The sequence below is a fragment of the Phyllobates terribilis genome, unplaced genomic scaffold (genome assembly GCF_046119375.1).
Source record: "Phyllobates terribilis strain yellow unplaced genomic scaffold, ASM4611937v1 Scaffold_7__3_contigs__length_470593459, whole genome shotgun sequence".
Lineage (NCBI taxonomy): Eukaryota > Metazoa > Chordata > Amphibia > Anura > Dendrobatidae > Phyllobates > Phyllobates terribilis.
The window spans coordinates 56772363-56800224 of NW_027362767.1; the positions used below are offsets into that span (position 1 = coordinate 56772363).

The 27862-nt window shown below is 43.9% G+C and overlaps 1 protein-coding gene across 2 annotated transcripts; it reads right to left on the reverse strand.

The window, feature by feature from the left end:
- Positions 1-1204: 1204 nt before the first annotated feature.
- LOC141153616 (uncharacterized) lies at positions 1205-27636 on the reverse strand. 2 transcript variants are annotated; one of them, XM_073638576.1, is made up of 10 exons: positions 27371-27636; positions 23992-24137; positions 22571-22670; positions 13439-21059; positions 12541-12716; positions 9540-9691; positions 8850-8992; positions 6925-7012; positions 6136-6190; positions 1205-1618 (listed from the first exon to the last, which is right to left on the reverse strand). In XM_073638576.1, exons 2-10 carry the CDS (start codon positions 24007-24009, stop codon positions 1509-1511), a joined length of 8463 nt encoding a protein of 2820 aa, XP_073494677.1. In that variant the 5' UTR covers positions 24010-24137; positions 27371-27636; the 3' UTR covers positions 1205-1508. The 2 variants fall into 2 exon arrangements, with proteins under 2 accessions (XP_073494677.1, XP_073494676.1); XM_073638575.1 differs by having other exon boundaries at positions 13439-21062.
- Between the last annotated feature and the right edge of the window lie 226 nt (positions 27637-27862).

The following is a 27862-nucleotide window of genomic DNA, read 5'->3' on the forward strand; positions in this document are numbered from 1 at the left end:
GTAGATATAGTATATCTTGACTTCAGCAAAGCATTTGACAAAGTATCTCACACCATCCTTATTGAAAAAATGACCAAGTATGCAATGGACCAGGCAACTGTTAGGTGGATTCATAACTGGCTTAGTGATCGGACTCAAAGGGTGATTGTAAATGGCTTCACATCCAGCTGGATGAATGTCTCAAGTGGGGTACCACAGGGCTCCGTCCTGGGACCTGTATTGTTCAACATCTTTATCAATGATTTAGATGAAGGAATTGAGGGTAAACTGATTAAATTTGCTGATGACACAAAGCTAGGAGGGATAGCTAATACTAGAGAAGAGAGAGAGAGGATTCAAAAAGACCTAAATAAACTGGAGCAGTGGGCAGCAACCAACAGAATGGTTTTTAACAGGGAAAAATGCAAAGTACTACATCTGGGCAATAAAAATAAAAAAAGCATATACAGAATGGGAGGAATAGAGCTAAGCAACAGTACATGTGAAAAAGACTTAGGTATACTAATAGATCATAGACTGAACATGAGTCAACAGTGTGATGCAGCAGCAAAAAAGGCAAATACAATTCTGGGATGTATTAACAGAAGCATACAGTCTAGATCACGTGAAGTCATTATTGGTCTTTACTCCTCTTTGGTCAGACCTCATCTGGAATACTGTGTACAGTTTTGGGCACCACATTTTAAAAAAGACAGACAAACTGGAGCAAGTTCAGAGAAGAGCGACCAGAATGGTGACTGGTCTGCAAACCATGTCCTATGAGGAACGGTTGCAGGATTTGGGAATGTTTAGCTTGCAAAAAAGAAGACTGAGAGGAGACTTAATAGCTGTCTACAAATATGTCAAGGGCTGTCACATTGTAGAAGGATCATCTTTATTCTCATTTGCACAAGGAAAGACTAGAAGCAATGGGATGAAACTAAATGGGAGGAGACACAGATTAGATATTAGAAAAAACTTTTTGACAGTGAGGGTGATCAATGAGTGGAACAGGCTGCCACGAGAGGTGGTGAGTTCCCCTTCAATGGACGTCTTCAAACAGAGGCTGGACAGACATCTGTCTGAGATGATTTAGTGAATCCTGCTTTGAGCAGGGGGTTGGACCAGATGACCCAGGAGGTCCCTTCCAACTCTACCATTCTATGATTCTAACCCGCGCCGTTCATGTGCTGCCGCGACTCGTCCGGCAAATAACCGCGCTTCCTTTCATGCAACAGTTACAAGTTTTATTGGCATGAAATGTGACACCGATGTGATATTTCCATTTATATAAGAACGTACAGCACAGGGTGAGAGCAGAAGGAAACTTTATACATGTATAATCCGTACAAAAGTTAAAAAACAATCCTGATGTAACAATGCCAGCGATTATTAATAGGAGGGGAGGAATTTATATACAAGAGCATTAATTTATAAGGCACAGCCGTCAAATATTCATAACTGTACAAAGTTACAGAACAAGACTTTACAATTTTTTTTTTTTTCACCTATATCAGCGTGGGACGCAGTCAGTTCTCGGAGGAGTCTGAGAAATAATAATCTTTTTCTTCCTCTTCGTCAGAGATGGCTGCATCCTTTGCCTTAAACAGTTTCCCAATGACTGAGGTGTCTGTAGATACTAAAAAATGACAAAAATTAATAAAGGATGTGGAGATCTTTTTGGTTTTATGGAAATAAAAGTATTTTGAGTAAAAGCCTTTTGGCAACAAGAGATTCTCACATTTGGACCATTTGTCATCTGCAGCCTCTATTTATCACTGTACATAGAAAGAACCGACTTTATTCTGTAGTCTAACACTAGACTCCATTTTAGAAGATGGTTCAGAAGAAGCGGGTTTATTTGGAACTAGATTAAAGTTAATATGATCAAAAGAGGGATTTTTGGTACTCACCGTAAAATCTTTCTTGGAGCCTTTCGTCCAGGCATCAGTATGAACTATGTGAAACCTCGTGAAAGTGTGAAGCAAGGACCAGGTCGCAGCCCTGCAGACGTGAGACGAAGAGGCCTGGTGGCAAATGGCCCAGGAAGCCCCCACCGCCCAGGTAGAGTGAGCCCTTACTCCTGGAGGCGGCCTATCCCTAATTCAATATGCCTCAAGTATAGTCAAATGGATCCAGCGGGCGATGGTTGATTTGGGAGCAGGGAGAAGCTAGCAAAGACTGTCAGGGATGACAAACAAGGCGTCTGAACGCTGAAAAGAAGTGGTCCTTGCAAAGTAGACGTCTAAAGCTCTGACAAGATCCAGCTTGTGGAGCAACTTCAAGAGAATGAACTGGAGCTGGGCAGAAAGAAGGTAAAACAATGTCCTCATTGATGTGGAAAGAGGAGACCACCTTAGGTAAAAAGGAAGGTACTGGTCTGAGGACCACCTTGTCCTGATGGAGGATGAGAAAAGGAACGACACTAGAGTGCTGCCAGCTCAGAAACTCTTGATAAAATTAATGGCTACCAGAAAGGCAACCATCCAGGAAAGGAGGGACGACATGGTGTCCTAAATGGGTTAGAACGGAGATTGCTGGAGAACAAATCCACAGGAGGACGACACGGTGGTGCCAGATGAGCAACTCCTTGGAGGAAGGTCAAGGAGCCAAATACCGCTAAAAAAAAAACAAAACAAAGTGCAGAGATCTGGCTTTTGAGAATAGCAAGAGAAAGGCCGGCATCGGCATCAAGGCCTGACTGTAAAAAGGCTAAAATGGAAGAAAGTGAAAAGGACATGGGAGCCCGCTGTTTATCCTTACACCAGCAAAAAAAAAAAAAAAAGCCTTCCAGATCCTATAAATGCAAGAAGTAGCAGGCTTTCTAGCACTAATAACTAATCATGGAGTGAGAAACCTGCTTCCTTCAAAACTGCGGCTTCAACGGCCACACCATTAAATTCAGATATCAAGAATTCTGATGGAAGAGAGGCCCCTGCGAGAGTAGATCTGGACAGTCAGAGCTTCCAGGGGGGAGTGTGTGAGCAGGTTGACTAGCTCAGCATACCAGGCCCGTCTTGGCCAGTCTGGGACCACCAGAATAACTGGTATCCCCCTCCTGCCTTGATCTTCTCGACGACTCGCAGGATCAATGAGAGAGGGGGAAAGAGTTAAGGCAATTGAAACAGAGACGATGACATGACCAGAGAGTCGTGACAGATTGCTAGAGGATCGCAGGACCTGGCTACAAAGCTGGGAAATTTGTGATTCACTCGAGACACCATCAGAGATGTCGGGAGTGCCCCATTGCTGACAGATCTGATGGAACATGTCGGGGTTGAGGGACCACTCTCCTGAGGCAAGGCCCTGGCAACTGAGAAAGGCTGCAGCCCAGTTGTCCACCCCCGTAATCCATACTGCTGAGATAGCTGGGACGCTCCTCTCAGCCCACACTAGGATTCTTGAGACCTCCTTCATGACAGACTTGCTGCACATCCATCCTGCCCTGGTGGTTTATATACGCCATGGCCGTAGCGTTGTCCAATTGAATGCGAACCGGAGATCCTACGAGCAGATCCTGCCAGTTTCCTGGAAATAAGAGCAATCTACCTCTTCTTGACAGATTGATCGGTAGGGAAGCTTCCCAAGAATTCCAACGACCCTGCAACATGTTGTGAAGGAAGACAGCCCCCCAGGCCGAGAAGGCTGGCGTTGGTCGTGACCACCTGCCACGGGAGAGGAAGAAATGATCTCCAGGGGCAAATGGAGGAAGGTTGAATCCACCATGCTAATGACTGCCTCACACAAGGAAGGGGGTGGCAGTATGATTGGTCGATCCAGGGACGAGATCCTCTTGTCCCAAGCTGACAGGAGGGTCAACTGGAGAGGACAGGTATGGAACTGGGGAAAAGGTACTGCTTCCAGCAGATAAGATGCTCTGCCGGAGGAGCTTAGCCCAGGCAGAAACTGACTTTGCCACCCGTGTGGAAGCAAAGGCTGGACAGAAGTAAGCGCTGGCAGCCTCGAAGGCTGATTTGGCAAGAGCCTCAACCTGCCTATCAGTAGTATCCTTGAGGGAGGAACAGTCAGGAAGAGACAAGAAAGTCTTTGGAGAGGCGAGAAATGGGAGAATCAACAGTTGGGGACTCCATCCACTTACTAACTAGGTCCTAGTTAAAGGGATACAGAATATCCAACTGCTTTTTCCCCCAAAAAAGTTTTTCTGGATGCTCCCAATGTTTAAAAAAAAAATACCTTCAAACTCCCTATGATTTGAAAAAGTCCAAGCAGGAAGTTTAATCCTCATAAAGGAGACAGCGTGGTCCTGGGAAAGGCCCTCGTCCTCCTTAATGTTAAGGGTTTGGTTGAAAGCTGAAATGAGGCTGTCAACCATGTCCTGTATCTTTGATGTCTGATCAGTATCAGAGTCTGACTTTGAATTTAACCCGGACCCCCAGGGCCACCTCGGGAGAGGAGGCGTGGGATACAGAGGGCATCCTGGAGGATGTTGACTGAACTGGAGAGCTGGATGAGAAGCTTGTGTGGGTCGGCTTCTTGGAACAAACTCTTGGTCTGCCTTTCTGAGGGACGTGTTAAGGTCCCTGCGAATCGTCCTGAGGAACGTTCAGAGTACTAGCGGCAGAAGACAGGTTAGGCAAGCGACTTAGGACCTGAGATGCCTTGGTGAGGTTGGATACTGACTGCGAAATGGCAACAGCCCACTCTGGTGGAGTTCTCTCATCCTGGGCGGTGAGGGTGTCCTGTGATGCAAGCAAAGTGGAAGGGCTGCAGGACGGGCAGACAGCAGAGGTCTGACCTGAGAGCCACTTTCTTTTTCAAAGTGCACAGGCGTAGTGGATGGGGATGGGGGGGTTTGGGCATATGTCAAAGGCTTTGGAAACTGTTGAGGAGGAGGGAGTCCTGTGTCTGTAGTTAAAAAAAAAAAGCCTGGACAGAGCTTACCTGGTCCCGAAGTCGGTGATGTGTTTGGCGAGATGATGCCTGTGGTGCCGTGCTGAGAAGACCCGCGGGAAGACCACCGGAGCAGAGACCAGAGCGGCTGCTGTGATGAGCCCGGAAGCAGTAGGAGGGAGGACCGAACGGGACGCAAGAAGAGATATTTGAAAAAAAGCAGAGCTTCTGATCTGCCGGAGACAGAAGGGACGTGAGTGAAAGGAAACCGTCCGCTGATAGCGAAAAGACTCATTGGTGGGCATGGCTAATGCGGCTGAGATACGCTCACGCTGATAGGCTGTGAGCGCTGGAAGGGGGCATTGTCGGTTCGCTGTGTGGGAGAAAGGGAACGCCTGATTGCCGCGTGCTTTTCAGCCTGATTGCCGCATGCAGAGCAGAAAGAAGGGGGCGTGTCAATGGGGGGAGGAAGCGCTGCTAACGGGCGCCATTATCCCCAGCTTTTCTCGTTAACGCCACTGCACCCCCACCGAGCTGGAAGCTGTGGAGAAGAGGTGGGACAGTACCCTTTTCATGCAAGTCCCAGCTCCTGTTCTGAGGCTGGCAACAGGAGGTCCACCGTCCAAGAGGGGGGATACTGGCAATTCCTACTTCCCGCACCGCAGGAGACTGTGTCAACCCCTAAAGGAAGGGGGAAGGTCACCTAGAAGGGACCACAGTCCTCCTCCCAGACTGCTCCATTGATGGGGAACAGGCAAGGACTGGTCACCGGGAGTCACCCTGAAGCACCCTTTGTAAGGCGACAGGGAATAAAGTTCTCCCTCTCTTGGTTGCTCCTGTGTGGGAAAACAAGGTGAGAATTACACTCTATTACCCTGAAGAGACGAATCTGAAAGACAAAGGTGAAAAGATTAATAATAAACAACAGGTAACCTGTAAAGGAAAAAAACAGATCTGGGATCAGATCCAGGTCCACCTCCTACAGATACCCAGCATAAACTGATGAGCTTAGTGCCAGTCGCTGGGTGCATACTGCTGCGGAGGAGCTCACTCTTTTTTGCATAGTGTCAGCCTCCTAGTGACAGCAGCACACACCCATGGTCACCTGTGTCCCCCAATGAGGCGATAGAGACAAGAGCTCACTGACTCACTCTTAGTCTATGTACCGTGATCCATACAGGCTGCAGAAGACAAATAGTCCAAAAGTTTTAATGAAACGACATTGTCAAAGGCTTTTTAACCAAAAATCTATATATCTATATTCATTTAGTTTGTGCTTATTGCACACCAAGATCAGATTTTTACCTTTCTTAAAGAAATGGGTTCTTCGGGACGTGGGTGTTGTATGGGAAAGGGGGCCCTAAGGAGACGAAAAAGAAATACAAATAAAGCATCCACAAGTGTGATGGCCGAATCCTTCCTCAGACGTTGGCAAGCAGCCACGTTTAGTTCTGTTGTGGCCTTGTAGGTGGAAGTGGAGTAGAGACCGAAAGCAACATCCTCATTACCACAAGTGAGGATGCAGATTTTGGCTGTGACTGGGGCACCGAGCGCATGTGCTTGGTTTGAACAGTTGTTTTGTGCTAACAGACTCCAATAAAACAGGTAGTCCAGGATTTTTTTTAAATCGGGGGTTAAAAAAGGGGAAGGCGTGTGCCAGCATAACGCTCCAGTAATGACAGGCAGTACGTCCACGTGGCCACACACACAGGCAATCACCGCTGAGGCCAGTGATTGTCTGCAGCAGGCATGTAGAGGTCCAGCATGTTTTCTGGAGTAAGTAATAAAAGATGACCACCACCGAAGTGGTGGGGGAATATGTTAAGAATTTAACATTACTCTTTTGTAGCCCATTTTTACAAAGGTAGACATTTTTTTGATTGAGGCATGGATTATTAAAAATAAAACCCAGACAAATGGATCCTGCACAGGCCGGTCTGGCAGGGTCCTGAACATCTTGACAGTCACCTGACCTCTACAGTCAATCACAGGCTGCAGCGGTTCTGTAACATCCGGATGGTGCATTCCTAGTTTCCGCAGCCGGTGCTGACCACTGCAGCAGCCTCCCTCCGATGGCTCCAGCTCAGCACTTACCGATTTTTTGTGACGATAGCCCCAGTCCAAGAACTTGTCTCGTTTTAGGTCCTTCTGGATCCTGTACACGAGCCGGTCATTTTCAGATCTGTGGAAATGACATAATGGACGTCAGATGAAGGTAATTATCGGTCGTATATTCAGAGCTGAAACCTGGAGAACCCAGCATATCATAGGACTGGACCATTCCTTTAATTTAGAGTCTGCCATATACATTAGGGGGGCTCGCCCCACCCTCCTCATGGTCATTGGTGCTGTGTCTTCAGCAGCCAGCGTAGTAGACACTTCAGGAGGAGTGTTACAACACCCGGCCGTAAGATGAGAACATGGATCGAGTCCCTGGTAACTTATTCTACAGCCTCCGTTTATCACAGTATCGACCATTTATTACTCAGATCTCATTCTGCAGTCCGCTATGCACTATGATACACAGAGGCTGTAGAATTGGCTAAATGGTGCAACTTTTGTTTAATGAATCCCTATTGTTCAAATCATCTTTAACCCCTTCACAACATACATTTAAATCATAGGTCGTGTCCCTGCCTTTGATGCAAGCTCGAATGCTGAGCCTGCATCTTTCCTGGCACATGATAAAGGCACATGATGGCTGATTAATTCCTCTAACAGCTGCAGGTTTAACCTGTTAAATCCCACTGTCAGATTGACATACATGCCGCCATTGAGTGCGTCAGTCTATGCTCCTATTGGTGCGCCCATGAAGTGATCGCACGGCGCCGATGGATTTTATGACAGCCGAGGGTCTGCTGATGACCCCCGTGCCGGTCATTATGATCTTCCTGTAAAAGACAGCCCATGGCCAGTGTTCATAGGAGATCGAGATTGCTGCTGCACTGCTATGTACACTACAAGCGATCGCAGCTTTAAGTCCCATAATGCAATGAAAAGTAAAAGAGTTGATGAAAAAAAACAAACACAAAAGTTCAAGTCACCCCACTGAAAATAAATCAACAAAATTTTTATATATATATATATATATATATATATATATATATATATATATATATATATATATATATATATATTATATATATATATTTTTTTTTTTTCAGAATTATAGACACACACTTAGTATCGCTGCTTTCAGAACTGTTCAAACTATAAAATAAATTAATCCATAATGGAAAAAAATATATTTTTTCAAAAACACCAGAATTATGTTTTTTGGGTCGCCACAACATTGCAATAACAGGCAATCAAAACATTGCATCTACTCCAAAATGGTATCCGTAAAAACTTCAGCTCTGGGTGCAAAAAATAGGCCCTCACCCGGCCCCAGATCCCGAAAGATTAAAACGTTCCGAGTCTTGGAAAATAGCAACAAAGAAAAAAAAAAAAAAAAAAATTTCTGAATCTTTTTCACTACTTAAACAACACAAAGTTCATTTTAAAGTTCATTGTAGTCAATAGATCTTGGAATAATAATAAATCCCACAATTAGATGTGTTTAAATAAAATGTACACAGCAGGGGCACATTTCTAAGATTATCTCAGCACAGGAACATTTTATTTAATCACATCCAATTATGGAAGTTATTATTATTATTCCAAGATCTATTGATTAAAACCAACTTTAAAATTAACTTTGTTTGTGGGAAAACCCCTTTAAATAAATAAAAAAAAAAAAAAAAACAACTTTCCAAGGAAACAATGAAAAATCGCCTGGGGGTGAACGGGTTGAAATTCTGGTGAGAAATCAATACCATTTTAGGGGGCATTTTTTCTATATACTAAAGGAGGCGTAGCTTTTTGTATGGAGACATGCCCTGGATGAAAATCATACTTTTAGTTTGCACATCCATAATTGCATTTGCACAAAAATTGTTCTTTATTGATATATGTTAATGAGGCGCATGGAGTACCCTGGGTGTAGCCGAGCACTTCAGGGCCCCATCTCAATGACTCACTTATTGTAAGATGACAGCATCCCTGGCGTGATGTGTTCACACTGGGGGGTGGCGGCAAAAGGAAACTGGGAAGATGAAGGTGTGACGGGGTGCAACTGCTCCAGGATGAAGTCGTCGTCACAGTTCACTGAGAATGCTGGGAGCTGGGTGGGTACAAGAGGACAAAATGCAGATTATACAAGGGGTTCATCAGCGAGATCAACGTGCTTAAAGAGCTGATCTAACATTAGGAAAACATGCTGCCAGAAACAGCGCCACATCTGTCCATAGGTTGTGCCCGGTACTACAGTGCAGCCTTATTGCAGCACATGGGGCTGTGATACATGCGACTAGGGGACAGCGGTGCCAATTTTGGGAGAACACATCATTTTATGTAATCCTATGAAGATGGGTCTACTCGATGCCTCCTGGGAGCAGTAGTACATCTTTACCCCTTTAAGAAATGTTCCCTTATCAGTTAAATATAGGTGTATGATCGGTGACAGGAAGAACGCAGAAAATATTGGTCCTGAGAAGAGCAAATCTGATCGTTGTCACTCTTGGTGTATGGAATCATGGACCCCACATCTCCAGGAACGCAGATATGGGCGGCCATCTTTTTTTCTCAAGAATTAGGGGGATCCTTGTTACATTCCCGGGTCTCGGTGTAATACACAGACTGTGGGTACGACGCTGCGGAGCGGACGTTACCTTTATCTTCTTGCCTTGGATCAGGTTATCGCTGAACAGATCGTCGTGGTTGTCTTTCGGCATCTGATCCAGGAATTCTCGCATCTGCTGCTTCCGCTTCAGGGTCCCCACTTTTGCGGTGATTTTTACCCCCTCCTTCTGTTCTTCATTACCTGGCGGAAGAGAATGAGAAATGTTATCGCCATTATCAGCTGAACGCAGGGAGCAGGCGGCCGCATGCTAGTAACGGCTGTCGGGCAACAACTATTCCTCCAAACCCCTGTATGAGGGCCTCAGCTGAGCTGAATAAGCCACTGCCTGGCCCCGGAGCTTATATGGCGGATCAGACGAGCGTGCATGTACAAGTGTGCAGGCGGGAATAAGCCACTGCCTGGCCCCGGAGCTTATATGGCGGATCAGACGAGCGTGCATGTATAAGTGTGCAGGCGGGAATAAGCCACTGCCTGGCCCCGGAGCTTATATGGCGGATCAGACGAGCGTGCATGTATAAGTGTGCAGGCGGGAATAAGCCACTGCCTGGCCCCGGAGCTTATATGGCAGATCAGACGAGCATGCATGTACAAGTGTGCAGGCGGGAATAAGCCACTGCCTGGCCCCAGAGCTTATATGGCGGATCAGACGAGCGTGCATGTATAAGTGTGCAGGCGGGAATAAGCCACTGCCTGGCCCCGGAGCTTATATGGCAGATCAGACGAGCGTGCATGTATAAGTGTGCAGGCGGGAATAAGCCACTGCCTGGCCCCGGAGCTTATATGGCGGATCAGACGAACGTGCATGTATAAGTGTGCAGGCGGGAATAAGCCACTGCCTGGCCCCAGAGCTTATATGGCGGATCAGACGAGCGAGCATGTACGAGCATGCAGGCGGGAATAAGCCACTGCCTGGCCCCGGAGCTTATATGGCGGATCAGACGAGCATGCATGTACAAGTGTGCAGGCGGGAATAAGCCACTGCCTGGCCCCGGAGCTTATATGGTGGATCAGACGAGCGAGCATGTGCAGGCGGGAATAAGCCACTGCCTGGCCCCGGAGATTATATGGCGGATCAGCCGAGCGAGCATGTACAAGTGTGCAGGCGGGAATAAGCCGCTGCCCAGATCCGCAGCTTATATGGTGGATCAGCCGAGCGTGCATGTACGAGTGTGCAGGTGGGAATAAGTCACTGCCCGACCCCGGAGCTTATATGGCAGATCAGCCGAGCGTGCATGTACGAGTACGGAAACAAGCCGCTGCCTGGCCCCGGAGATTATATGGCGGATCAGACGAGCGTGCATGTACAAGTGTGCAGGCGGGAATACACCGCTGCAGGACACCCCTCTAGTGGCATCTCATCTACCATGAAAATAAGAGGATTAGCCCTGTTGAAATACAACATGTCTGATCCTTCTTTCCCTGGCATCTGCTACTGCGGGAAAGTTAGGACACCCCCATACAAAATTGCCGGGTTTGGACAATTCACCCTTAAAAGTCCATACAAATGACAAAGCTGTGACTACAAAGCAGATCCAGTAGGATATGGAGGCTCATGAATAATCCTAGAAATACCTGCGGTGTGTTAAAGGTTGAGTCTCACCAGACTTGCGTTTCTCAATCTGAGGGCAGCATAAAAAAAAGGGACCCCGATTCCAGCGCTGGATCACTTACTGGGCTCCTTGCTGTAGCTACATCTGCTGCAGCTTTGCTAGTCTTCTCAGTGCGGAGCTCTGTATGTGTCTGCCCCTGACTGACCGCTATCTGCCTTCACTCTGCATAAGAAGAAAACAGCCACTAACTGTGCTGGATGGGGATAACCAGATATTATGAATACCAGGAGCTTGGACCTGAGAAGACTAGCAAAGCTGCAACAGGTATAACTACAGCAAGGAGCCCAGTGAGTGACCCAGCGCTGAAATCAGGGTCTCTGCCCCCTATGATGGTGCACTCAGATAAAGTAGCAAATTCAGGATTATTAAGGTTATCCAGGCATCATTAAAGGGGCATTCCCATCGCCAAGAGTCTATCCTAATAGTTAGTAGGTTTAATGATAATATTAGCAAATACCTCCAATTAGAAATGTAGGATAGTTTTTCTGATTTGCTATATCTCTTTCCTCATGTGCAGCCATTGCAGGACCTTAGGTATCCATGGTTACGACTACTAGCAACTAGCTAACTGTTACTATATCAATGGTCATAGCCTTGGATACCTAAGGTCCTGCAATGGCTGCACATGAGGAAAGAGACAGCGAATCAGAAAAACTATACTACATTTCTAATTGGAGAAATTTGCTGATATTACACCTACTACATATTGGGATAGGATCTTGGAGATGGGAATACCCCTTTAAGTCAATTCTTCCTATAATGAAAAGTTGTATTTTTCCGCTTTTTGTATCAATCCATCGTGGATTTTAAGATCTATTTTCCGAGAGCAGTCACAGCTTACTTCTAAGGGCAAGGCTCGTCGCAGTACAGCTATCAAAGTTCCTGCGTGTCCTTCACACAGAGCTTCATTTATTATATCTCTGCTAGTAAGTGACCCAACGATCGTACCAGCGATCGTTCCATCACATGTAGTGCCGATTGGAGCTACAGAATCACCAAGGGTCCTTCTAGATCATTGATCGTTGCTCTTTTTGGGCAGAAAATCTAAAGGGCATCCTATCAGCACGCCACAGAAAAGCTGAAGTTAATAGTTTATATAATACAACCTGTACATAATACAAACCCTGCGTTATTGGAAATTCTCCTAAAGGCTCATATCACCAGGGGAAAAAAACCTGACCGGACCATAAATCTGCTTTTGATAATTAGCTCCAAGTGCTGAAAAGGTAAATCCGTGCTGTCACCATGACCACCAGAGCCTGCGGGAAATAGCGGCACCAAAGGGCATCTGGAGCAAAAAAGGTGTATGCTGCTGCCACCCTGTGGTCACTACCTTGTACTACACCCCAACATTTTACAATAGGAGTCTCGCACATAAGCTCTTATTTCTACAAGTTTCTGTTAGAAGTTAGTTATTACTTTCTTGCTTCTCTTTCTTGCTTGCATTGACTCTCTTCTTGGATGGCGCTCTCGAGGGCTTAGTCTGCTGTCTTTCCATGTACTTCTCACTGCACTCTTCAGCTGATCGGCTTCCCACGGCCATGGCGACGTCCAGCCAGAATCCTTTCTTGTGCTTTGGCAGCGAGGACACAGCTCTGCGTGAGACATACAATTATGAATGATGGTCCTGATCCCCCTAAATCTGCAGATATACACATTATACTGGGCCTTATAGGTGACCCTGCACTAAAGACTGCACTGAAGGCTGTTAACGAGACAGGTGACCCGTTAGGCCATGTTCACAATCTGGTTACTTGCTGCACCATGCGTGCGTAAGGTCACAGCACACACCGAATCCTTCGCGCAGAACCCTCCCGCGCCTCAAAGTCCAAAGTCCCGGCCCTGTGTGAGGAGCTCAGGGATTTCAGAGCGAGCGATGGTGATCTGCAGATGCGGTGGGGCTGGAGAGGTGAGCGGTATGATGAGCGGACCATAAGGAGTTTTTTTTGCTCTTTGTGGCAGTCATTTTGCTGAATCCGTGCAAAACCAAATTACAGAAAAAAAAAACAAAAACAAATTTTGGCAAATGTGGAATTTTGCAAAATTTGACAGGAATTCAATTCCACTCAGAATTTACTCGCTCATCTCTACAAATAACGTTTAATATTTTGGTAATTGCAACAAAAAGTCGCAAACTCATTCCAATAGGGAGTAAAAAAAAAAAAATCAGCTCTGGACAAAAAAGTGTGATATCTAAACATGCGCCACAGTTATAAAAGCAGAATATACACAAAAAAAGTGCAGCCACAAGCAAGACAGGCTTCAAATACTCCTCTTGTGATTCACTCCCCCCTTAGGGTTACTAGCACATACTCACTTGTAAAGTCTCTGCACTTCTTTCTCGGTCCATTCCTCTTCACGGTTTATTGCTGTGAACGGATTAAGAGGCATCCACTTCTCCGAGGATCTTACAGTCGAGCGGTTTCTCTGTGTTTGACTTTGTTGAGCACCCCGAGAATCGACATTCTTTCTGCCATTTTTGGAAGCCTTGTGTTTCTTTCGGCCTGCTGCAGCTTTGTGGTCCTCATTTTCCTCCTCGCTACCTCTAGATTCTGTGACCGAGATTCCACGTGCTTTGGGTTTAAACTTTGAGTTCCTCTGAGGACTTATGGGGTTTCCTTGTAGTTTCTCAAAATAGTTTTCCGGTCCGGATAAACGTTCCTGGGAGATTGCTGGATGATGTAGCTTTTTAGTTGGGGCAGGAGTGGCAACTATAGCTCTTTTATTAAACCTAGGTAAACTTAACTCCCTCCATGAATTATTTTCCTCGTCCTCAGAAGGTGGATTACTCACTGGCTCCACCAAAAATGACAGCTTTCTATTTTTTGATGGACTGGATTCTGATGACTTCTTTTGAGGACTTGCAGAAACAAGTAGATTACCTTTTTCATTATTTTCGCTCTGAGGTTCTTGACGAAAATGAGACGGCCCTTGTCTTCTAGATGAGGCGGTGTCAGAAGGTGGTTGTCCTTTTCTATGACCAGATTGTCTAGAGTCTCTTCCTGATGAAGCTTCCCATTCTGAATCCTGAGATTCTGGTGGAGCAATCCTTAGTTTCGTAGAATGGGCAGATTGCCTTCTTTCTGGGGCAGGTTCAGTAGGTGATTGTTTCTTTTGGGCATTGGTCCGTTGACTAGAAACCTTTCTAGATATTTTCTCGTCTTCCAAGCCGATCTGGTTTTGTACAGTCTTTTGTTGCTTCTGAGTTTTGCTAGTTTGCCTTGACTCATTTCTGGTTGTCAGCTCCTGTTCTGAATCTTGAGATTCCAGATATCCAATGTATTTTTGCATTTTTAGGGTATTAGTCCCTGACCTGGGCATATTTCTTGATATCGGTTCTTCTTCAGAATCTTCATATTCTGCCAACCCACTCTGTTTTTGTTTCTTTTGAGCATTAGCAGCACTTCTAGGCTCCTTTCCAGATATTAGCTCTTCTTCAGAATCTTCATATTCTACCAAACCAATCGTTTTTTGTTTCCTTTGAGAGCTGGTGCCAGTTCTAGACTCCTTTCCAGATATCTGTTCTTCTGAATCTTGAGATTCCAAACCATGTTTTTGCTTTTTTCGAGTATTTGCTGCTTGCCTGGACGACTTTCTAAATATTGTCCCTTCTTCTGAATCTTGAGATTCTACCAAACCAATCTGTTTTTGTTTCTTTTGTGTGTTAGTGGCAGCTCTAGACTCCTTTCTGCATATTGGCTCCTCTTCTGAATCCTGAGAATCCAACAAGCCAACTTGTTTTTTGTTATTTCGAGCATTGGTTCTTTGCCTTGGCGCTTTTGTCAATATTGGCTCCTCTTCCGAATCTTGAGATTCTGCCATAACCTGCTTTCGTTGTTTCTTTAGAGCATTAGTGGCAGTTGTAGACTCCTTTCCCAATTTCAGTTCTTCAGAATCTTTACTTTTCTTCTTTTGAGCATTTGCTGTTTGCCTGGCTGCCTTTCTCAATATGAACTCCTCTTCCGAATCTTCAGATTCCACCAAACCATGTTTTTGCTTCTTTCGAGCATTTGCTACTTGCCTGGCCGACTTACTTGATACGGTCTCTCCTACCGAATCTTGAGAGTCTATCATAATCTGTTTTTGTTGTTTCTTTAGAGCATTAGTGGCAGTTGTAGACTCCTTTCCCAATTTCAGTACTTCAGAATCTTTACTTTTCTTCTTTTGAGCATTTGCTGCTTGCCTGGATGCCGCTCTCAATATGAACTCCTCTTCCGAATCTTCAGATTCTACCAAACCAATCTGTTTTTTTTCAGCATTAGCAACAGTTCTAGACGACTTTCCAGTTACTGGCTCTTCTTCTGAATCTTGAGATTCCACCAAACCATGTTTTTGCTTCTTTCGAGCATTTGCTACTTGCCTGGCCGACTTTCTTGCTACGGTCTCTCCTTCCGAATCTTGAGAGTCTATCATAACCATCTGTTTTTGTTGTTTCTTTAGAGCATTAGTGGCAGTTGTAGACTCCTTTCCCAATTTCAGTACTTCAGAATCTTTACTTTTCTTCTTTTGAGCATTTGCTGCTTGCCTGGATGCCGCTCTCAATATGAACTCCTCTTCCGAATCTTCAGATTCTACCAAACCAATCTGTTTTTTTTCAGCACTGGCAGCATTTTTTGACACCTCTCCAGCTGTCGACTCCTCGTCCGAATCTTGAGATTCCACCAAACCATGTTTTTGCTTCTTTCGCGCATTTGTTGCTTGCCTGGATGACTTTCTCGATATAGTCTCTTCTTCCGAATCTTGAGAGTCTACCATAATCTGTTTTTGCTGTTTCTTTTGAGCATCAGCAGCAGTTATAGACTCCTTTCCTGATTTCAGTTTTTCAGAATCTTTATATTCTACCAAACCAATCTGTTTTTGTTTCTTTTGTGTGTTAGTGGCAGCTCTAGACTCCTTTCTGCATATTGGCTCCTCTTCTGAATCCTGAGAATCCAACAAGCCAACTTGTTTTTTGTTATTTCGAGCATTGGTTCTTTGCCTTGGCGCTTTTGTCAATATTGGCTCCTCTTCCGAATCTTGAGATTCTGCCATAACCTGCTTTCGTTGTTTCTTTAGAGCATTAGTGGCAGTTGTAGACTCCTTTCCCAATTTCAGTTCTTCAGAATCTTTACTTTTCTTCTTTTGAGCATTTGCTGTTTGCCTGGCTGCCTTTCTCAATATGAACTCCTCTTCCGAATCTTCAGATTCCACCAAACCATGTTTTTGCTTCTTTCGAGCATTTGCTACTTGCCTGGCCGACTTACTTGATACGGTCTCTCCTACCGAATCTTGAGAGTCTATCATAATCTGTTTTTGTTGTTTCTTTAGAGCATTAGTGGCAGTTGTAGACTCCTTTCCCAATTTCAGTACTTCAGAATCTTTACTTTTCTTCTTTTGAGCATTTGCTGCTTGCCTGGATGCCGCTCTCAATATGAACTCCTCTTCCGAATCTTCAGATTCTACCAAACCAATCTGTTTTTTTTCAGCATTAGCAACAGTTCTAGACGACTTTCCAGTTACTGGCTCTTCTTCTGAATCTTGAGATTCCACCAAACCATGTTTTTGCTTCTTTCGAGCATTTGCTACTTGCCTGGCCGACTTTCTTGCTACGGTCTCTCCTTCCGAATCTTGAGAGTCTATCATAACCATCTGTTTTTGTTGTTTCTTTAGAGCATTAGTGGCAGTTGTAGACTCCTTTCCCAATTTCAGTACTTCAGAATCTTTACTTTTCTTCTTTTGAGCATTTGCTGCTTGCCTGGATGCCGCTCTCAATATGAACTCCTCTTCCGAATCTTCAGATTCTACCAAACCAATCTGTTTTTTTTCAGCACTGGCAGCATTTTTTGACACCTCTCCAGCTGTCGACTCCTCGTCCGAATCTTGAGATTCCACCAAACCATGTTTTTGCTTCTTTCGCGCATTTGTTGCTTGCCTGGATGACTTTCTCGATATAGTCTCTTCTTCCGAATCTTGAGAGTCTACCATAATCTGTTTTTGCTGTTTCTTTTGAGCATCAGCAGCAGTTATAGACTCCTTTCCTGATTTCAGTTTTTCAGAATCTTTATATTCTACCAAACCAATCTGTTTTTGTTTCTTTTGTGTGTTAGTGGCAGCTCTAGACTCCTTTCTGCATATTGGCTCCTCTTCTGAATCCTGAGAATCCAACAAGCCAACTTGTTTTTTGTTATTTCGAGCATTGGTTCTTTGCCTTGGCGCTTTTGTCAATATTGGCTCCTCTTCCGAATCTTGAGATTCTGCCATAACCTGCTTTCGTTGTTTCTTTAGAGCATTAGTGGCAGTTGTAGACTCCTTTCCCAATTTCAGTTCTTCAGAATCTTTACTTTTCTTCTTTTGAGCATTTGCTGTTTGCCTGGCTGCCTTTCTCAATATGAACTCCTCTTCCGAATCTTCTGATTCCACCAAACCATGTTTTTGCTTCTTTCGAGCATTTGCTACTTGCCTGGCCGACTTACTTGATACGGTCTCTCCTACCGAATCTTGAGAGTCTATCATAATCTGTTTTCGTTGTTTCTTTAGAGCATTAGTGGCAGTTGTAGACTCCTTTCCCAATTTCAGTACTTCAGAATCTTTACTTTTCTTCTTTTGAGCATTTGCTGCTTGCCTGGATGCCGCTCTCAATATGAACTCCTCTTCCGAATCTTCAGATTCTACCAAACCAATCTGTTTTTTTTCAGCACTGGCAGCATTTTTTGACACCTCTCCAGCTGTCGACTCCTCGTCCGAATCTTGAGATTCCACCAAACCATGTTTTTGCTTCTTTCGCGCATTTGTTGCTTGCCTGGATGACTTTCTCGATATAGTCTCTTCTTCCGAATCTTGAGAGTCTACCATAATCTGTTTTTGCTGTTTCTTTTGAGCATCAGCAGCAGTTATAGACTCCTTTCCTGATTTCAGTTTTTCAGAATCTTTATATTCTACCAAACCAATCTGTTTTTGTTTCTTTTGTGTGTTAGTGGCAGCTCTAGACTCCTTTCTGCATATTGGCTCCTCTTCTGAATCCTGAGAATCCAACAAGCCAACTTGTTTTTTGTTATTTCGAGCATTGGTTCTTTGCCTTGGCGCTTTTGTCAATATTGGCTCCTCTTCCGAATCTTGAGATTCTGCCATAACCTGCTTTCGTTGTTTCTTTAGAGCATTAGTGGCAGTTGTAGACTCCTTTCCCAATTTCAGTTCTTCAGAATCTTTACTTTTCTTCTTTTGAGCATTTGCTGTTTGCCTGGCTGCCTTTCTCAATATGAACTCCTCTTCCGAATCTTCTGATTCCACCAAACCATGTTTTTGCTTCTTTCGAGCATTTGCTACTTGCCTGGCCGACTTACTTGATACGGTCTCTCCTACCGAATCTTGAGAGTCTATCATAATCTGTTTTCGTTGTTTCTTTAGAGCATTAGTGGCAGTTGTAGACTCCTTTCCCAATTTCAGTACTTCAGAATCTTTACTTTTCTTCTTTTGAGCATTTGCTGCTTGCCTGGATGCCGCTCTCAATATGAACTCCTCTTCCGAATCTTCAGATTCTACCAAACCAATCTGTTTTTTTTCAGCACTGGCAGCATTTTTTGACACCTCTCCAGCTGTCGACTCGTCCGAATCTTGAGATTCCACCAAACCATGTTTTTGCTTCTTTCGCACATTTGTCGCTTGCCTGGATGCCTTTCTCGATATAGTCTCTTCTTCCAAATCTTGAGAGTCTACCATAATCTGTTTTTGCTGTTTCTTTTGAGCATCAGCAGCAGTTATAGACTCCTTTCCTGATTTCAGTTTTTCAGAATCTTTATATTCTACCAAACCAATCTGTTTTTGTTTCTTTTGAGAGTTGGTGCCACTTCTAGAATCCTTTTTGGATATTAACTCTTCTTCTGAACCTTGAAATTCCAACAAACTAACTTGGTTTTTCTTTAGAGTATTGCCTTCGTGCCTTGGAGGATTTGTCAATATTGGCTCCTCTTCCGAATCTTGAGATTCTATCATCTGTTTTTGTTGTTTCTTTACAGCATTAGCGACAATTCTAGATTTCTTTCCTGATTTCAGTTCTTCAGAATCTTGAGATTGCAATAAACCAACTTTTTTCTTATTTTGAGCATTTGCTGCTCGCCTGGACACCTTTCTCAATATGAACTCCTCTTCTGAATCTTCAGATTCTACCAAACCAATCTGTTTTTTTTCAGCATTAGCTGCAGTTTTAGACTCCTTTCCAGTTACCGGCTCTTCTTCTGAATCCAGAGATTCCACCAAACCATGTTTTTGCTTTTTTCGAGTATGTGCCTCTTGCCTTGATGCCTCTCTCGATATTGGCTCGTCTTCTGAATTTTGAGAGTCGACTAAAAAAATCTGTGTTCGTTTATTTTGAGTGTTAGTGGCAGCTCTAGACTCCTTTCTAGATATTAGCTCTTCTTCTGAATCTTGAGATTCCAACAAACTAACTCGTTTTTTCTTCTTTCCAGCATTGGATTTTTGCCTGTGCACCTTTCTCAACATTGGCTCTTCATCTGAATCTTGAGAGTCCACAAAACCTATCTGTTTTTGGTTCTTTTGAGCATTAGTAGCAATTCTAGACTCCTTTCTTGATAATGGCTCCTCTTCCAATTCTTGAGAGTCCAGCAAATTTCTCTGCTTTTGTATTACATGAAGTGCCTGTTTTCGCTTCCTTTGAGGACTAACCCGTTGAGTGAAGTTTTGTCCTAGCCCCAGCTCCTCTTCTGAATCTTCAGATCCCACAAAGTTACTCCTCTTTGAGTTCTTGGAGTCTTTTCTTGGTTCATCTTCCGAATCTGAAGATTCAAAATATGTTTGTAGCCGTTTTGAACGAGGGGGTTGTTTTCTTTGACCTACACCATTTGCTAAACATGTCTTCCATGAATTATCCAGTTCCTTTGAGTTCCTTTTTGGCATTGGCTTTTTTTCAGAATCCTCAAGCAATGTGTAAAAAACTACAGGCCTTGCCTGACGAGGTGGCAGTGTTCTCCGTTGAGGAGCTGCTTTTTCTGTCTTGATGCTTGCTAACGTTCTCAAAACCGGCTCATCTTCTGAATCTAGAGACTCTGCTACATCACTTTGTTTTCTAGGCTCATTACGCAATTTGTTTTCCTGGGATCTAGTCGTTGACTTGGATTTCTTTTCCAAAAAACCTTGCTTTTTGGAGTCAGTTTGCTCATCGGGCTCAGGAGGAGTAGGCTTCTTAAGAACACCCATTAGTATCTTTCTAGAATTCTTCCCAGAAATATTTTCTTTCTCCGAATCTTGAGATTCTGGAAATTCAGAGCAAGATTGAGTTTTTTTGGGATTACGTTCCAGTTTCTTGGTGTTCCTACCATGGTGATTTCCAGACTCAGTGGGTGGCTGTGAAGGATAATTTGATCTCTTCTGATTTTGGGCCCTTTCTTCAGAGTTTTCTCCAGCTTCACTATCTTCCTTTGACTTCAACGAGGTGGTAGGAGCTTTCTGATGTGTAGAATGGGAACACTGCCTGCTATCGGTGGTAGCGCTTAGTGGCCCTGAGTTTTTATGATGGTCACTGGAGCTAGTAGCCAGAGTCTTAGCTTTTTCTTCGGGGATTGTTTTCAGTTCGCTCTTAACAGACAAAGAGGAGACCTTTTCCGCTAAGTGCTCCGTGACACCACCACCCTCGCCATTGTCCAGCTCAAGTGTCAAGTTTCTGATTACTGATGGGTCTTTCCTTCTAGGACCTGTTGGCTTGCCCTTTTCCACATCCGGTTCACTATGCAACACACTGTTTTCTCCAGAAGTCTCTTTCAGACTGTTATAATGGACTTTATTCTGCAAACACTTAGATTTTATAGCCTGCTTGGTGTGCATGGGTGTGAGCGTCACTCGAGGGGATTTAAAAATGGTTTTATTATTCCTTTGTTTTGCCTTGCTAAATCTAGGCGTTTTCAGGCCGGTCTTTAATTTAGGAGTCATTGCATCTAACGCAGGTTGACCTGCTAAGAAAAAAAAAAAGGTGGAGAAAAGAAATAAATGAGTAAATGGCAAGCGGTTTCACTCTGAAGCACCTTTTCTTAAAATGTTCCTCTGTGGGTTTTTCTGAAAATGCATGACTAAACCAACCACTCCTCCTGTTGATAAGTTGCGTTGGTACGCAATCTGACACTGTCAGCGGTGGCTAGACCGTGTCCAAGAATATAAGGAAATGGTAACTGCAATGTAGCTAGAAATATAAAAATATTTCCAGAAGAAAAAAAAGGAAATTTACAGATTTAGAAAATCAGATGCTTGAAAATTGTTATTTTATGAGGGAAATTAGACAGAGAAGTCCTCTTTAAACCCTTTCCCCCCCCCGGACGATTTTCAGTTTTTTTCCTCCAAAAGCCACAACTTTTTTAGGTTCCTGTCCACGTAGCTTGTTTTTTTGCGGGACAAATTGGACTTTTGAAATCACACCCATTAATTTTATCATGTGATGCACTCGAAAGCAGGAAAAAAATTCCAAGGGAGTTAAAATTACAAAAAAAAAAAAAAAAAAAAGACAATTCCACTGGTGTTTTGCTTTATTATTATTTACCATGTTCCCAATATGGTAAAACTGACCTAGCAGTATGATTCTCCTGGACAGTATGAGTGCGCAGATACCAAACATGTATTTTTTTTTCATTTAAAAGAGAAAAAAAAAAAAAAAAAAAAAGCAAATCAAAACTCGGAAATTTGTATTCAATTTTTTTTTTTTTTGACACCGTTTTCCGAGACGTTTTCATTTTTTGGCATAGAAGGCTGTGTGATGGCTTATTTTTAGCTCTCTGAGCTGACGTTTTTACAGATACCATTTTGGGGTAGATTTGATGTTTTGATTGCCTCTTATTGCAATTTTGCCGTGGTAAAATAAATAAATAAATTCTGGCGTTTTGATTTTTTTTAGTTACGCTGTGTACCAATAGGATTTACGGTACTTTATATTTTGATAGTATCGCTGCATTCAAAGTCCGATCTAAGTGTGTATTTATTTTATTTGTACTTTTTTTTTTTTAAATGGGGGGGAAAATATTTGAATTTATGTTTTTATTTTTGTCATATTTAAAAACTTTGCTTTCACTTTTTTACGGAATTTAATAGCCCCTTTACGAGGCTTGGAGCTGCAATTGTCTGAACATTTGCGCAATCCTACATGTATGCGGACCCACATCAAAGGCAGGGACAGGACTTTTGACGTACATGTATGTCAAAAGTTGTGAAGGGGTTAAATGGTTTGCCCAATCTTGTATAGAGGCGCGAGCCGCATCAATGACATCCTGCCTAACCGTGTGCACTATTCACAGGTGCTGTGCATGCGTCCTATTCATTTTGGGGTTCGCCTCTGGAAGTGAATGGTGCTGGACAAACCCTTTAAGGCATGGATAATAATCCAAGGTGCAAAGTGCTAGTCTTTCTTGCCAATCTCTCCTTTTACATCCTCATCAGGAGACGTGCGCTGTGATTGCGCAGAATCGCCTTTGCTCACCTCCTTGCGATGTTTTTTTGTTGAGAGCTGTATTCTTGGGTAGCGCTTTCTTCGGGACGACATGGACTTTCTTAGCTGTAATTCTGCTGCGGACTTTTTCCTTTGAGAAAAGATTATTACATTAATATTATTGCAGGATTGCAGTAAGACGGCCGCATAATACTGAACCAGGTGTATAAGTGGGAGAGATGGTAGCCATTATTCTGCGGATGACGGCAGCACATTATATGAGTGCACCAGGTAATAATGAAAAGCAAAGTGGCCCCAATCTCCTTCTGGTGGAGGGGAACCCTGCAATTAGGTGCAACACCTCCTACTGAGTATACACAAATCAGCCATGACACTAAATCCACCAGCCTAATATTGTTTAGGCCTCTCCAATTGCCCCCATCTCTCCCAACACATGGTCTGGCTTCTTTCACACTTGTTTCTTTACTCCTTTTTCCTTAGTGGTTTTGCTGCCTTCAGTCTGAATCTACAAAGTGCACATTCCAATAACAACAAAGGAAAACAAGTGCATGAACAAGGGTGGCCAAATTTTTGTTACCGTATACGTGGAAGACCCCACAAAACTGAACATACACTGGGAGCACCCTAGAGGATCTTTTTACAAAACACTTCAAACAACTATGACCGCTAACTTACTGCCCAATATCTAAACGGCTCTGCTCAACAGATACCATTATAACAAATGCTATATGACGCATCAGTGTTGTTCATGTTACCTCGGCCATAAGATCCATTATTCTCAGAAAATAATACTCAGGTTCTCCAAAGAGGAGAAATAACCATCCTGCCAAGAACAAGACCACCGCTGCAGTTTCCCCCTCGACAGGACCACCGCTGCAGTTTCCCCCTCGACAGGACCACCGCTGCAGTCTCCCCCTCGACAGGACCACCGCTGCAGTCTCCCCCTCGACAGGACCACCGCTGCAGTCTCCCCCTCGACAGGACCACCGCTGCAGTTTCCCCCTCGACAGGACCACCGCTGCAGTTTCCCCCTCAACAGGACCACCGCTGCAGTTTCCCCCTCGACAGGACCACCGCTGCAGTCTCCCCCTCGACAGGACCACCGCTGCAGTCTCCCCTCGACAAGACCACCGCTGCAGTCCCCCCTCGACAAGACCACCGCTGCAGTTCCCCCCTCGACAAGACCACACTGACCGGAATATACAGGAGCTGCAACTTGTCCACTGGTCAGCCATTGAGCAGTTCTATCCTCACAATGCTCCACCTTGATCAGTGTTTTGCAAATTTTTGACACTTGAGGAAATATGTACAAATTACAAAAAAAAACAAAAAAAAACTTTTATAAAAAGGAGTTACTGTAATAGAAGGAAACACTGCTTCACTCCACAGCTCAGTAGAGCGTTACCTGTCCAAAAACTCTTAAACTCCGGCTTATTGCATGCAGTACTCACAAGTGATTTTGTCAGCATATCTCTTCCCTCTCTGATGATACTTGTGCCCAGATGACAGTCGACCGATAATCGCTCCCCGCACCAAAACTTCAGGATGGGCTTTATCTGACGACCGCAGCGGCTTGTTGTAGACACGCATGAAATTTCTTTAAAACAAGTAAGACCCTTTATGTATGTTTAATAATACACACACACAGTGAAATAAGTATTGAAGATGTCACCTATGTTCTAAGTAAATCTATTTCTAGAAGGTGCTATTGTCATGAAATTCTCACCAGATGTCGATGTAACAACTCATCCAAACCACACAGGCAAACAAATCAAACCATAGATGACCATATTATATTAAGTTATGTGTAATAATAATAAATGACACTGGGAAAAAGTATTGAACACACGAAGAAACAGAGATGCAAAAAGCCCTGGAACGTCATGACACCAGATGAAATCTATCAGTAATTAGAAAGCTATCCTGCCACTTAGTGAAAAACAATATCAGCTGGTTCAACTGACGGCATATAAAAAGATGTCTCATTACCAAGGTGCCACACAAGAAACCTCTTATGATGGGTAAAACCAGTGAGCCGTATGAAGACCTTCGCAACCTTATTGTTGCAAAACATTGATGGCATTGGTTAGAGAAGAATTTCCAAACTACTCAAGGTTCCAGTGAGCACTGCTGGGGCCATAATCCAGAAGTAGAAAACAGTTTCACCATAAACCGGCCACAACCAGGTGCTTCCTGCAAGATTTCAGACAGAGGAGTAAAAATATTTATCAGAAGAGTTGTCCAAGAGCCAAGGACAACCTGTGGAGAGCTACAGAAACACCTGGAATCAGCAGGTACAATTGTTTCAACAAAAAGTAACGAACTCAACCTCCATGGCCTGTATGCACGCTCACCACGCAAGACTCCATTGCTGAATAAAAACCAAGTACAAGAGCATTTACAGTTTTAATATTTAGCATGTGAAATACTGGGAAGATATAGCTGACCAGAGGAGACCAAAATTGAACTCTTTGAACGCCATAATACACACCATGTTTTGGAGGCCAAAAGGCACTGCATATTACCCCAAAAACACCATACCAACAGTGATGCTTGAAGGTGGGAACATCATGGTGTGAGGCAGTTTTTCAGCATACAGCACTGGCAAACTTCATATAACTGAACAAATATACAGAGACATTCTTGATAAAAATCTGCTGCCATCTACCAGGATGAAGTTAAAACGAGGGTGGACATTTCAGCAAGACAATGATCCCAAACACAAAGCCAAGGAAACTCAATTTGTTTCAGAGAAACAAAATACAGCTTCTAAAATGGCTGGGCCGATCACTGGACCCGAATCCTAGAGAAAATGTATGGAAGGAACTAAAGCTCAGAGTCCATAGAAGGAGCCCACGGGACCTTCAGGATGTGAAGAGTGTTTGTGTGGAAGAATCGGCCAAAATTACACCTGAGCAATGCAAGTGACTAGTTTCTCCATGCAGGAGGCATCTTGAAGCTTCATCACCAACAAAGGCTTTTGTATGAAATATTAAATAAGTTTCAGTAAGCGTGCTCAATAATTTTTCCCGGTGTCATTTGTCATTATTACACAATTTATGGACATCTATGGTGATTTCTTTGCCTGCGTGGATTGGATGGGTTTTTACTGACACCTGGTGAGAATTTCATATCAATACAAATATTTGTGGTGATGGCGGAAACACCTCCAGTCTGGGCAAAACTGGTGTCTGATCAGCAGAGAGTGCGAGCATCACTCGAAAAAAAAAAACAACAGACATTAGAGGATGATGTGAAAGTGTTCTTCGCGATTTTGAGAGAGCTGCAAAAAGAGGACCCGTGGGTGGAAACCGTGGGTCAGATTCTCAGTGGGGATCTCCAAGTGGATTACTTTGCCTTAAGTGAGCATGATGCCAGACAACCACCAAGTTCTTGCTCGCTTGGGAAGGTTACAGATCAGCGGGTGTACACATGGTTATTCCAGCAGGATAAACCAGTGAGATCCCAGATGTACGATCCTTTCCATCTAGCTAATAAGTGGCTGCAGCTGGAGGTCTCGACGGCAGGACAAGTGGTGGAAAGAGTGGTCCTGGACTGATTTACTCAAGCCCAGCTAGTGCTGTGTGGGACAAGCAGACCTCAGGGACACAGATCAACTAGTTGCCCTAGTGGAGTGGTATCTAAGTACTGAGGACTATCTACAGGGTAACTCTCCTACCCCAAGGCACCAGAAGACCTCTGATCTGGGCCAAACTGATCCTAATTCAAAGGGGGTGAAAGAGGCTTATAAAGGGGGAGGCAGATCTAGACATGGCAGCCAGGCCATTAAAACCAGTTGGCCCTAAAAGGCCATAGTATGGCAGGGCCATTATTTGCTGACACTGTCTGGGATGGGTTCATGTGACCACCAATTGTCCACTGATGGAGGAGCCTACAGATTAGGGTAGTGGGTAGAGAAAGTCACCGTTTGCTGGTCCTGCCTACTCAAGCTTCACGCCTCATGAAGTCGGAGTGCTAAAAACTTTAATGAATGATGCGATTGTGGGTTTTGACATGTTTTGCATACTGTCGGAAATGCTACAGATGTGTTTAACAAATGCAAATATTTCAGTTGTTGACCCTACACCTTTGGGTGAACATGAAAATGTACAAGCTGTACAGGTAACCTCGAGTGAAAGCAAGAGTTCTTTCTCCCTTACATTTTTTTGCAGTAATTACTGATGACGTTCTGCCTGAAATTGGTCTCCTTGACTTGTAAGTCTCCAAGGATAACTTTAGGACAGCCCATCTCAGGGACATAAAACGTAAAGGCAATGCACGAGAAAGGGTAAAAGTAACACAAGTGATGCCCCTGGTAAAGGAACACCTCCTTCCCTAGGAGACCGGCCACTTCCTATACACCGCAGCATAAAAACTATAAAATTACAATTCCCTTCATTCTTGGCAACAGAGAGGATTATTAATAAATGGGAAAATGCAAAGTTGCTTGTTTATATAAGCAACTTGCAATTTTACTCATTTACCGAGATGAGATGAGACGACACCTTTAAAAAAGCAATTATTTAAATTAAATGGAGAACAAACGGGGTTGACCACTTACCAAGGTTGTGCTACCTAGCATAACTTTGGGGAAATTTGCAATATACCATGCAAAGGATAAAAAAAACAAAAAAAAACAGGCTCTTCGGGACTGCCTTTTTTTTTTTTTTTTGGTATTTTATTCCATGAAACATTCTAAAAAAATGGCATTTACAGGGGCCTCGTGTGACCTCATCCATAGGGACGAAAAAAAGAAAAGAAAAAAAAAAAAAAAAAAAAAGAGGCCTGGTTTCATCAGGTAGCGGCCATCCCCTTTCCCACAGTACATACCGCTAAGCCTTGTGATGTCTGAGGGGTTGCTCCACGTTTCCGCTATGGAGATTTGGGCCTCTTGGCTGCAGGGGGCGCTCTCTTCCTTGGCTCCTGCCTTTTTGGGCTGTCTGCTGCCCACCTTCCTCTTCAGAGCTCCCCAGTCGTGGTCAGAGTCGGAGATGGTGACAGCTGGGTTTCTGCTTGTGCTTTGACTCTTCGTACTATTGCCGGCAGCTTTAGGATTCCTCTTTTGTGTCCGGTTCCTGGTTTACAATTATATAGGTTAGATTTTAGCTCTCACATTCACATTTCCTTCACAATTTGCTCTTTATACAGATCTCAAGTGCTACAGACTATTACATTTTTGCATTTATTGGGACAGATCATAACCCCGATGTGCATAGTCCATGGATGAGCTGTATGCAGGTCCGGTCTGGCCATCTAGCAAATGCCATATGGGCCAGTTCGGCACGGGTCACATTGGATTGGTCCATATGGCTCCATGCTGCA